The following is a 13,085-nucleotide window of genomic DNA, read 5'->3' as shown; positions in this document are numbered from 1 at the left end:
TTAAAGTTTTACATTCTGAAGCACAAGCAGAGTTTCAAGGCCTTCGCTTTTTCCTGAAAGAGGCCTTCAGTTCTTTGCTCAGCTGCTGGAAAAGTTACGAAAAATAAAGAAAGAAGTTATCAGGATTACACAGATCAGTACAAGACAAAATAAGACCAGTAAAGCAACTTGACATAGAAGTAGCAGATCTACAAAAAGACAGAAATGACAAACAGGAAACTTCAGCAGACAGGGGCGAGGTCAAAAAGGGACAGAAACAGTCAGAAAAGCTGCAGAGATCAGCAAACAAGCACACAAATGTGGACAGAAAGCTCAAGAGTGCTGGGTTAGAAAAATTCAGCATTTATTTTTTTTCTGTAGGTTTTCTCCTCACAACAGGCAGACATCATCAAAACCCAGCACGCTGCTCTCGGATCAAGACACAGAAACAGACAAGGGTGGGGGGAGAAATCAAAGAAAAGTGGACCCAGTGAGCTGAAGAGCTGCCGTCACGCACATTTCTCCCCTGAATAAAGATGTTTTCAGCATGTCTCTGAGGCAAAAGTGGCGCTGGATGATCCATCAGCGCGTTGTCACTTTGTCTGTGCAGCATCAGCGTCACAGATAAATGGAGCCGACATTCATCATGGAGGAGGAGCCATGATTGTGCAAACACAAGTGTGCAAACGGACATTAAAGATTGCACTCTCGACGAGTGTCACGAACAATCCCGTCATGTGCAATCATGACAGTCAAGTACTGATGCACTAAATCGGGATGCGTGTACCAACGCCTGAACAGTCCCCTAAGACTGCTGGGTGATTTCTCTGAACCATTCCAGACCCTGGAATATGTGAAGTTTCTGGGGTTTCCATTCATGAAGCGTTTCCCAGTTCACAACAGAATTATTGTAGTGACTTGATGGTCAGAACACTGACATGTAATTAGATAGTTCAATCTGACTTCTATTAAAGCAGCTGTGACAGATGTTGTTCTCACATAATTGCCTTTGTGTTGGTTCAGTTGTATTTACAGATGAAATTGTAATTTTAAAAAAATGATTTGTGACTTGGTTAATTGCACCACGGAGACCCGCTTGCTTCATATATCCACAATGTGATTACCTCCTTACTAATAACTGTGCAGATGAGAGGATACTTAGCGGCTTTCTGTAGTGAGAGAAAATTACCATTATGAAAACGTATCAGTTATCATCTTTGAGCACTGGTGGTTTCAAATATCTATATTACATGAAAGGAAATGAAACGCTTAAATCCTGTTTTCCGGCTGTAGCATTATTCCTTTCATACTTCAGGGTGATAGAAGATAAATGCTTGTAGAAATTGTGTCTCATTCTTTGCTTTAAAAAAATCTATTCACACCAGGTAATCTGTACTGACCTGTGCTTGTTGGACTTCTCCCTGTCCAGCTTCTCCTTGTCCATAACAATCTTAGCCTGAGTGCAGATGTTTTCCTCATCAGGTGGTGTTGTGCCCCACTTTAGTGGGTTACTATCCACCAAGATGGATGAAAAGTCTAAAAGATTTCTATTTTCCACTATGGTCAGACATCAGCAGCTATAGTAATCAAAATATAATGTCCAATGTCCTTCAGCAAAAACTAAAGGAATTTAAAAGGATATTTTAGAAAATCCTAATTTCTTGAAGTGAGTTTTAATGTTTTACTTTTGCTTAAACCAAAAGCAATTTAGTTGGATTTCAATTCAAACATGAATTGCAACTCACTTGCAAACATTCTGTTTTTTTGTTTTTTTTTGCGGAGATTGGACAAGTTAGCGATTCGCCAAAGGCAAATTCCGACAAATTATGGGATTCACTATATTTTGGAAGCATTAAAATATATTTTTCTGTTAATGAGATTATTTGTGTTTTTTTTATGTAATTTTTAATCAAATAAGAAGTTGCTTGTGGAAATGTAATAATTGGGCCAAAACATAATTGGCTACTCTTAGTTTGGTCTGATTCAAAGTAGTGAAAATAGTTGAGAAACAACCTGCTTTCACCCCTGCTCATGAAATCCTGCTGTTTTCACACTCTGCCTCGCACAGACTCTTCCTCTGGTGTCGGCGCCCGAGGCACCAATCACAACAGTGTCATTGTGGAGTGTTATTTATGAACATATGATAAGCTCTTCAAGAGGAGGCTGGAGGGGAGGTGACAGTCACAGAGCACTGAGTTTCAGAACATAATGTATTTTCCCCATCTGTTTATTTATCCTCCATTTAATTTGAGTGTATTTTTCTCTGTGATCACCATCACCAAATAAAACTGTTCACATTGGGGTTTGCTTAATTTTTGTGACTTTAATATTTACCTAGATGGCTGTCTGATTTAAATGTATTTATTTATTTATACATCTTCACCTACACGCCAAAACCCGCTGATAGGCAAATTCAGACACTAAAAAACACAGACTTTTCATATAAAATGTACTAAATAAATATATTAAAATAGTAACTACAATAAAATAGGATTAAATAAAACAGAAATTCATTATTTCAAAGATTTAAGACTCTGTGAATTCTTTTAAAAGTCAACTAAAAACTTTTTATTTTTGCAAAGCATTTTAACTGAAACTTCTTTTATTGGGCTTGAGATGATTGTTTTACATGATTTATGCTTTTTATATTTTATGTTTTTATGTTTTTATATGTGTATGTATACATATTTTAACCTGTGAAGCACCTTGTGACTTTTGTCTGCGAAAGGTGCTATACAAATAAAATTTACTTACTTACTTACTTACTTAAAAGTACAGGCGTTAACAGTACAAAAAAGTACAAACTGGAAAAAAACGTGACAAATTTTGCAAAATTGCAAACTTGTAAAATAAAAGACCTTAATTGTTTATAATAATTATAACTATTATAAAGAAAATTAATTATATTTGTTTGTATCTCTAAATGATTTACACATTTTCATTGCAAGATTTTGGGTGTTTTTTTCTTATGATGCCCAGTTTACATCCATGTATGAACAGTATCGTTCATTACAGCAGAAACAAACTTCTTTATCTTCAAAATAAAAAAATTACAGAACTTGGGTCTTTGCTTTTTTCTTATTTCCACGATAAACAGGAAGCAGTCAGTAAGGCAGGGATGACGTCATTACAGAATCAGGGCAGCGGCAGCTCTGATTGGACGATGTGTAAATGTCTCTAGACAGGGCCCATCCATATCAAGTGCTACGCCAGCCACCCGGTAACCTGAGTAACCTGGGTGTATATAAAAAGCGAGCCATTCTGCACCACTGGTCATTCTCAACTCTGTCATTATAATCTATCAATTTACAAATTCTTAGACAACAGGCCTCCCAAGAAACCCAGCAAGAAGAAAACCCCAGCACCCAACAAAACGAAGGTCCAAGCAGTCCAAACACAGCAGAGTCTTCATCACCAATCATCAGTGCCATCTCCCCATTTATATGCAGGACCCACGGGGGCCGGGGTCACCAGATTGACATCTGGTCATCGCTGGGCCCCCGTCCTACGCCAACAGCCCTTGCCGAGTGACCGCGCAGCTACCATACAATTTCTAGTCAAGGATTGCACTCCTGCTTTCCTGTCAATGGACTGCCACAGCGCGATCTCCAAATGTGCCCAGCGGCCACTGACCGATCTTAAAAAAAAAAAAAAAAATCATCCAGTCGCTGTAAAATGATACCCTTTTCTTAAAACCTCCACAGCCACCATGCAGCGTGTAAAAATGCGACTGCCGACTTCCAATTACAAATACCGCCACCAGTCAAAATTTGCTGAACAACTTGCATTTAGGTCACTGTGCACTGGCACCATGACATATGTGATGGCATATGTGACCACAGTCTTAGTGATCATTTCTTTATTGCTTTCCAACCGCAGATAAAAAAATGTAACCGTCTTGTTCTGGAGGCCCCTCCTCCAGGTTCAGCTAAAGGTTTTCCTGAGGTTTTCCTCGCCACTGCCACCCAGTTCATTCTGCATACAGCATACCTAAAACGATACTTCGCTGTTTCTCCAGTTCAGCTTTTTTTAAATAGTGATTTTTTTAACAATTTAGCTTGGCTAAACTTTGAGTCAAAGTTTAGACATTTTACCTGCTTCGAAGCCCTCAGGTGTGTCTTTTCTTCCGGTTTGACTTCCTGTTTACTTTTATAAAGTAAACAGTTAATGCACGTTACCTGTTTCTTCTAAATTTTGCCTCGGAAATTCAAGCTTATAACAGATAAAAGAAGATCTAGAGCTTTTCCAGTAACAAATAGTGAAGTTTCACTGTGTAAGCCTTCGATAATCACTTGAACAGAAACTTTCATTTTACCAGGAAAGCAGCTTCACTATAATGATGTCAATCAGAGGTGAGAGGCTCTAGGTTTTCTGCTCAGACAATCAGCACTCCAGCTGATTCCACACATCACCGCCTTCTTCTGGGTGTTTCTGACAGAAATCAGCTCGGGACGCCCCTGGAGCCTGCAGGGCATCCTCCGCACCCACGGCTGCCTGCTCCTCAAAAGCACCCTGTTCTCCTCTCATGCAAATTGAAGCACGACGCTCTCTAAACAGCCTCATCCCCAAAGGTTGTTTGTGTTCTCTGTCACTGGGGCTGATGTCTGGCTGCACGCTAAGGAGACGCTTGTTAGTTTTCTGCCGTTACCAGGTTTAACTTAACTTGTCTGATGAGCAGTAATTATCCTGAAATAATTTCATCAATCCATCATTGCTGGAGCTCATTACTGGCTTTAATGGCAGCTTGTTTTTAATTGAGTTTCAAAATTACATGTAGAAATTAATATTTAATCAAGATGGGATGCCTCTGATCATGTGCATCCAAAAACAAGACAAACAACTATTAAGCCTCAATGTGTGAAACCAATACAGTTATCTGGGAAAAACACACAAAATGAATGACAAATAACAAAGAGCTGCAGACCTCAAGTATAGAAAAAAAGATAATCACCAGTGAATGTTTGCAGGGAAAATATAATGACACGCATTACTCAGACAAACTGTTTTACTGGGTGGTAAAACCAATTATCAGCGTGCAGATATCTCAAGAAAAGCTTTTAAATGCAACAGTCATGCTGTAAAAGGTCAACAATCACACACAGAATCACAGTTTTTTGGGGCTTTTAACTTGCTAAATATATATAAAAAACTGAAGATATTAATTTGGCATCACAAAAAATAGGATGTGAAACTGTTCCAACTAAATAAATCTCTACAGGAGCCCTTTATTTGAAAGAAAAACGATATTTTTGAATTTTTGAATGAAACGTTTCTTGATGCTTTATAATTAAAACAAAATGAAAAAGGTTTTTTCCCATAAACGAGTTACAAAAGAAACATTTAAGTCAAGTAAAATGGACTACAATGACGGGAGATGCTTAGTACCCCTACAGAGGCAACATGTTTGCAAAAAACCCTACATTTTTTCCATTGTGAGGCTGATAAACACGTTTACCAATTTTAGCGTCTCCACATCATAAGAATAAAACCCTTTGCAAAGTTTGAATGTGTTCAGAAGTTTGTTTCAGTAAAGTGAAATCTTTTTGAAAAGTTTAAGATCTCAAGCGTTTCTGTTGAGTGTCTGTTCTTAAAAAAAACTTCTAGAAGCACAGAATAACTGTGCGTCAGATTCTGACGGCACGTGGCGCTTCTCCCAATCTCTATGGTGTTTCTTTTCTTGTCTTGACAATAACTTAGATGTGTATTTCATCACTTCCGATAAAAGAAATTACATTTTTCTAAATGTGTGGACTTTGGTTTCCATGGAGACATCTGGGTGGCGTTATTGGCCATATCAACATGAGTATCCCTTCTTGCCTGCTGTCCATGTCCATTCTGCTGATTTCATTGAGCCTTTAAAAACCCCACTCATGTTTGGGGTGTTTTTATCATGTCTTGTGGCATTTTTCTGATTATGGATGATATAGTAAGAAAATCACGCCTAAAATGAAATTCTGAGTATTTATTTGTTAAAATTGTTGTGAATCAGGAGCAAATATAAAAATTGCCATTTGAAAAAGAGTGTGTTTGTGAGGTAGAAAACATGCTGGGTGGGGCTATAGTGCCCTCCTCCTCTTCATTCTGATGCATCCACTTGTAGACAGAGAGAGAAATAATACATTTCTCAGCCATATTATCTTTGGAAAGTCCTGTGCCAAAAAGAAAATTTGGTTGGATTTCTTCTAGATTTTCTTAAACCTATTTTCAGCCCAGGGGGGGGTTTAGTGTGCCACCATCTGATGTCCACGTAGTTGAACTGTTCCCAGAAAATGATAGTCGTGTCTCCCACTCATCACCGGCAGGTTTTTTTTCCTGGAGGTTTAAAGCCAATTATATTACATATGCATTAGCAAATGGGTTTTAAAAAAGTAGAAGGGCACAGAGTGTCAAATGAAACATGTTGAGGATAAAAGTAATCACAGTAAGTGGCTCTTACTGTCCACCTCTCAGCCAGAGGTGGGCAGAACTGAGAACGTCTCTCATAAACAGGTTGTTTAGGGGAAAAATCCCTTCACCTTGAGTTTAGCTTAAACTAAAAAAAAATTTCCCAATTAGATATAATAAAAAGCCCCAACCTGTTTGCTCATTTGAGTCCAGATGATGATTTATTTTTTTTTACAATTTTCTGGTCAATTTCTATTACATTTATTTTTATTTTATTATACAGATTACATGTAATTTAGCTTTAACCGTCATTGTTTAAACTGAGTAAAATTGAAGCTAACGGTTATTTTTTTTCTTTAACCTGACAACAGTGATGAACTCACGGCTGCTTCCACCTTCATACAAAAATTCTGAGAAGGTGTGCAATTAAAGGAGTCTATTCTTGGAGAAAAAAAAACGGAAAAAACATTATAACTATAACTATTTATTTTTTTTATCTTTTAGTTATTGAGCATTTGAATGCAGAAAGGGTGCTGCAACAAAATGGGAACAACTGTGCGAGGAGGGGTGAAACGGCACAGCGTCTGCCTCATGAAAGCACACACAGGGAGCGGGGGGGGGGGGGGGGGGTTGCTGGCTATAGCGGCTCAGGAATCCCTGCCATTCTTTGTGGTCTGTCTTCAGCAGCTCTCAGGGGTCATCACTATTTCCACTTTCATTTCAGGCCCACCTCAGTCGCAGGGATTGCCTGCTCCGACAGCCCCAACACCACTCACAGTCTCACACGTACAGATTAATGTCACTGTGTGTGCATAGCCACAAAAGCACACACACACACACATGCTGTTCTGTCACTGTCCTTGGTGCTGAAATTCCCACAGCCAATATCAGAGCTGTATTACCGTGTTCATGCTGTCAGGCGCGCCTTCAAAAGAATTAACACACATTTGTTTGTAATAGAAGAGAAAAAAACCTTTGACTTCCAGATTGAAGCCTGTTAGAAAAGGGGAGCCCAAGTCAGTTAAACAAGTAACCAATAGGCCCCTCCAGCATACATCATAAGCGTACTTACAGCCTGAAACACATTTTAATGGGAATTCACTTTGAAACAATTGTTGACATTTTATGTAATATTTAACTCAGATTTGCACAAAATGGTAATATATGTGATTTTTAAATCAAGAACAGCCATGTTCTAACATGTTCAGCCACAAGAGGTCGGCTGTCCCACCCCTCTGTCCATTACTTGCCACTGCCAATACTGTGCTTTAATGGCATTTTATGTTACAACAGTGGCAAAAAAGTCACAAAAAACTGTTTTCTCCATACACACCAGTTAATACCATAGCAAGACAAATCTTAGCAATTTATGCAGAAACAAAAGTCCAAAGACACACAGATTATTTCTAATTAGACAGGTGTTGTCTAAAAGCGATGTCACACAGCCACTATCCATATTGCCTATGTGTCATATGTTAGTACATATGGAAAAAGTGAGAAATGTTGTGGTCTTCATGTGAAACATTCACAGATATATCACAACTGAACCACGTTAAATCCACTGAAGTACAAATAAACCACACAAAGAACTCAATGTAAAAGCAGAATCTGGCCCAAAATGTGTGCATCAATTACATAATTTCTATATAATATGTGCCCCGTATATGTGATAAAAAGGTATGCATTGGTGGTACATACATGAAAAGTTTGTTAGCCCTATGTGGAACGGTCATGGAAAGCCACAATGCAAAATATAAACTACATAAAAATTTGCATAAACTGAATTCACATAAAGACCCGTCAGCCGAAACCCTCAACGGACATCTGCGCACATCGACGAATGACAGACGCAAGAAACACCTGTGAATTACGTGTATCTCACATGTATCACGAAAGACGGAAATTTTATACATTGAAAATGTGCAAAATGTTCGTGGTAGCTGTGTGACAACACCTTAAGCAAACAATGTTTGTCTAACCTGAGGTTTGAACCCCTGACCTGTAATTGACGACTAACCGTGTCACACTGCAGACCACTTGCACTGTGAACTTAAAACCTTGGGTTCTTTTAAGGACAACGTCAATATAGAATTAAAGAAATATATGCAGATGTTCATCAAATGGATTCTTCAAAAATTTCATTTTTTTCTTAATTTCAAAGCTCAGTGACCCAAAACATGTTGGCTCAACCGAATAATAGTAAAAAAAAGGAATAGATAGCTCTGAAATTTGACTCACAATTGAAATATAGTGCAGGAGCGTGAATAGGAAAATGTCTAGGGGACAGCGTATGAATCTCCTTATATCCCCATAATTACGTCTGGCACCTCACCCCAGGCTGCTATGCCAGTGGGCAGAGCGTGACGACCACTAATGAAAAGCGGTCATGCTGCACCGGCGGAGTTTGCGTCACGGCTGCCAATTAAAATAAGAAGCGGAAGTGAGGGAAACACCTTGTTCCACCGATTCTCCATCTCCACTGTCTCACACATCACTGTTAATAATTGATCAAAGTTTGCAGTCTCTGCTTTGATATATCCATGGCAACAGCTCTGTGTGGAGAGCATGTGCGCACGAGCCGCATGCACGTGCCTGTCTGTGCATGTAGATCTCAGAAGGCTGTAAATAGTCTGATGCTGTCACCAGAACAGCCGCAGAAACAAGTCGTTCTGCTACCACAGGGTATCTGCATCCCTTTAAAAGGACAGGCTGGGATTAAGTGTCAAGCTTCATGAATATTGTATGAACTTGAACAAGCTCCATACTCCCGAACCTAATAGTCATAAAACAGCATGTGTGGGTGTGTTTTCTTGCTCCCGTTTGCCAAAAAAAACAAACCTTAATGCATGTGTTGTAGTGGATGGTTTTGAGAATCTGCTGCAGGATTACCCTCCTGCAGCCTTTGATCCTCGGCTTTGAGAAAACAAAAAGGGGGCAGATTACACGAGGAGGAGGTCTGCCCTCTGACAAACTAAACATTAAAGCAAATTTCTTCTCTTGTAATTATATCCCTGTCTCTCGATAAGCTGGATCTGGATTTCTACTGTGGCCAGGTGAGATCAGATAGGAAGAAACCTCATTTTAAAGACCTTAGCTAAAACAGGAGCTCCAAATCCGAAGAGCTACACCAGCTTTGGGGGATTCTGCAAGGGCTAAGGATTCCCAATCCCTCTCAAATCTGGAAGTTTCTTTAACTTTCATGGCAGCAGCCTGCCCGCCTCGGTCCACTTGTCAGAGGATGCACACAGAGAAACAAATTTCATCTGCTTAGCATTTGATTGCAGAGAAGCAGGAGCGTGCTTCCAGAGGACAAGTTTGAACACATATTTTCACAGAGCTGTTGGTTTCTGTGGCTTGCTTCAAGAGTAACTGTGTTGCCATGCCAACCCCCCCCCCCCTTTCTCTCTGGCATGCACATGCAGACACACATGCACACAGCCGTGCACTTTTTCCTCTCTCTCTCTCTCTCCCCCCTGTTTAACAGAATACCAATGCAGAGCCAAGAACACCAATCAGAATAAAGCTCGCAGAACATTTCTACCCAGTCCCGGTGCAGCTCACTGCTCCGCGGCTCAGCCAGCTCTCCAGGCATTTGTCCTGCAGCTTGATTGATAATGAGCCTCAATGAAGAGTGTGTGTGTGTGCGGATGTGTGTGTGTTTGTTTGTTTGTTGGCAGGGAAAGGGGGTCCAGTTGGCTTTTTATGACCGTGCACTCTTCTCGCTCCTGAAAAACATGCCTCTTCATGAGAACAATCAAAGGCAGGACGGCAGAGGGAGACCCACAAGTGGGGATGAATATTGATTAATGGAAGTTTTATGGTGCTTGATAGCGCTGGCATTTTCAAATACCGACATGATCAATGATTGATGAGCAACAAGCAGGAGGTGTTTCTCCTCCTTTAGTACAGTCTAGCACCATTTGTCAGGACTCTTTGGCCTGTTTTGGTTGTTTCTTTTCCTTTAGACTTGGAAGTTGGGAAAAGATTGGAAATTTCTGTCGTTTATGTCCCAAATCCCGAGAAAACTCCCATAAAAAAGAAAGAAAAGTCCAAAAGCAGCAAAAAAGATGTTTGAGCTACTCAGGAATTCAGCACACAAGAGTCCTGACAGGCTGATCATGCATCCCTCCCTGACACCTCACATCACTTAAGAGCGCTCCTCCTCTGACTCTCCTTTACACATGCACTCACCATGCTGTCGTAGTGGATGAGCTCCAGCTCGTAGTCCGGCAGGATGTCGCTCCTGTTGTTCACCAGGTCCAGAGCCATCTGAGCGGAGGGCATGCATGCCTGCCCTCCGGGCCAGCCCCCGCTCATGGGGAACAGCGCTCCGATGTACAGCTTCTTCTTGCCTGCGGAAGGCCGTGGCCAAACAAGGAGAAGGACGATGAGAGATGCCCAAAGCAGCGCCGCGCGGTTCGCGCGCGGAGGACATCTGCGCTCCGCCAGCATGCTTCAAGGTGAGCGGACTCCGGCGATGCGGCGGAGGCGCGCCAAGCAAAGGTCAGGCTGCTGTTGGTGAGGGGGCTGCAAGTCAATCTAAAGTGAACTCAACACGTGTCGGGATGAGGGCAGCGTTTGGGTGGATGTCGCAGGTCTCAGGGGAGCCCGCTGTGGCGCGGTTATAGCTGTTATTTAACCGGGATGAGATTTAGAACAGTTTATCCCCGCGTGCCTCATTGTCATCATGGGGACAAAGTCGTTGGGGCTCAGACTGCAGAAGAGGTGGCCGGTTCCTTTTCACTTCCTGCAGCTCCAGGCTTTAAAAACAACCGCAAACCATCATAAAAAAATAAAATCAAAGAACTCACGACTTTTACGCATAAAAAAGCAAAAGGCGACGCGCGGATTAGAAGGAGAATGCAGCCCCTCGTGCGCAGCGAGGGACACGCAGGAGTCGCAGATGGAGAACCCAGCTGGTGCGCGAACACAGACCCGACATATCTCCCGGTTTAACTCGGCTGTGTTCCTTCAGCGCGCCGTGGAGAGCAGAAGCGGGAGACGCAGCGCGCTCGAGCTCTGTGTCTGATCCACTGCAGCACCGGCTGTCTGAGCGCGAGAGAGGGAGCTCCAAATCCACGCTGGGAGGGGGAGCGTGGTGGTGGCATGGGGGGGGGGGGCTCTAATGAGTTTCCCGCTGAGTTGAAGTCAAATCTTCACATTTTCTCTTTTCCACTTGACTTCTCATCGCAACTGCTGCGGCGCGCCGGTGATCAATAACTGATCGATAGCACAGCATTTTAACTACTGACGTCATCCGGGTTACAGGCGGTGAGTTGTGGTAATAATAAAGTGGTCTTCTAAAAACGGAAGTCAAATTGGTGTTAAGTTGTCTATTGAGGATGCATTCAGGTGCTCTTTCCTTTGCAGCAAATTGGATCTCTCCTCATTTAACAAAATCCCAATGGGTTTGTTAAATTACTTTAAAGCAATAAACAATACTATTATAATTTAGAATTAGAACCAATTTCCGATTTATGGTCCCATTTTCTCCATAGGTACAATTAAATCTGGAGAAGAGAGTAAATATCTCCTATTTATTCCTCTGCAAACAATAAGGCCTAATGGCTTCCGGTTTGCTGGTTTTTGAAGGACTAAACAATATTATTTAATAAATGCGACAAAAAAATTTCTGCGACAAAAAAGCAAATATTAAATCAATTCATTCTTCAGATCAGCCATGTGAACTTTTGGATCAAAAAGTAAGTTGCGGCCCCGCCCCCTGAAGTTCAATGGCGTTTTATTTCTCTGAGTGTGGGGTTTTTTATTTTTTATTTAGTCACTTACAGCAAGCAGTGTATGTATATCTCATAGATTTGTTTTATCTTTTCCATTTTTATGCAGCTCTTAATCTTTGACCCTGTTCTGTTGTTTAGTTTCCTAATATGCAACAAAAAAAGCTTTAAAAAGAAAAAAAAGATCATGTCCGAAGCTCTGGTTTAAGGGTCATTTATAACGTAGATGTTTTTGTACCTGACTGGTTTTGAAGAACTTAAGCAGGACTTTGATTCAGAGGCAATGTCCTCTCATTTTGATGCAGATAACCTGCAGTTTTTGCTAAGTTTGAATGTTTTTTACAAACTTTATTAGATGTCGTAATGTGTCTTTAGCTCCGTATTGGAAACCCAACCTCCTCCCCTCTGCAGTCAGAAATAAACCAGGTAATTGTGGTTCTTCTCCAATATTTGTCACTACTGAAAGATGCATTTAAATGAATAATATTTAGAAAATACATGTTATGAAAACTGACCCAAAAAAATTGCATTTCAGTTCAAGAGAGAGTTTTTGGTTGTGATATAAACATCCCACATGTCTTTAAATAAAATAAAATGGGACAAAATAAAATTAATATTTCAGGGACAATTGCAAATATTAATAATGTAACGTAAAATCAGTAGTTTGATTGATAATCTTTTGATTTTTAGGATTTAACTTCAAACTATTTTTCATATTTTTAGACTTTAAGCTTCTTATTTTTTTTTTAGAATCAAGTTTAGCCTTGGAAAGTATGATTGGAATATTTAAATATCTTTTCAAATATGGCAGGTGCTCTTTTCAACAGAATCTTTTATGACAGGAAAAAAAAACAGCAATATTTCAGATGTATGCATCTGCCATTAGACACAAGTCAGCCACACTTTGGACCAGCCATCGGTCCACAAAGCATCTCTGTGAGTGAGTGAGTGAATAAATAAAGCTTGAAGTAAATCGCTTTTTTGGAA

The 13,085-nt window shown here is 40.5% G+C and overlaps 1 protein-coding gene across 1 annotated transcript in view; it reads right to left on the bottom strand.

Annotated features, from left to right (window-relative positions):
• Positions 1 to 13,085, bottom strand: part of LOC101159293 (gamma-aminobutyric acid type B receptor subunit 1) — a gene marked incomplete in the record, with an annotated part of 118,173 nt that overhangs the window by 72,661 nt on the left and 32,427 nt on the right. The window contains 1 exon segment of the mRNA XM_023963908.1: positions 10,555 to 10,715. Coding sequence (XP_023819676.1) covers positions 10,555 to 10,715 — 161 coding nt within the window.

Source organism: Oryzias latipes, chromosome 16 (assembly GCF_002234675.1).
Source record: "Oryzias latipes chromosome 16, ASM223467v1".
NCBI classification, from domain to species: Eukaryota; Metazoa; Chordata; class Actinopteri; order Beloniformes; family Adrianichthyidae; genus Oryzias; species Oryzias latipes.
The sequence above is the reverse complement of the archived record's forward strand: the minus strand, read 5'-3'. Positions and strand labels throughout refer to the sequence as shown.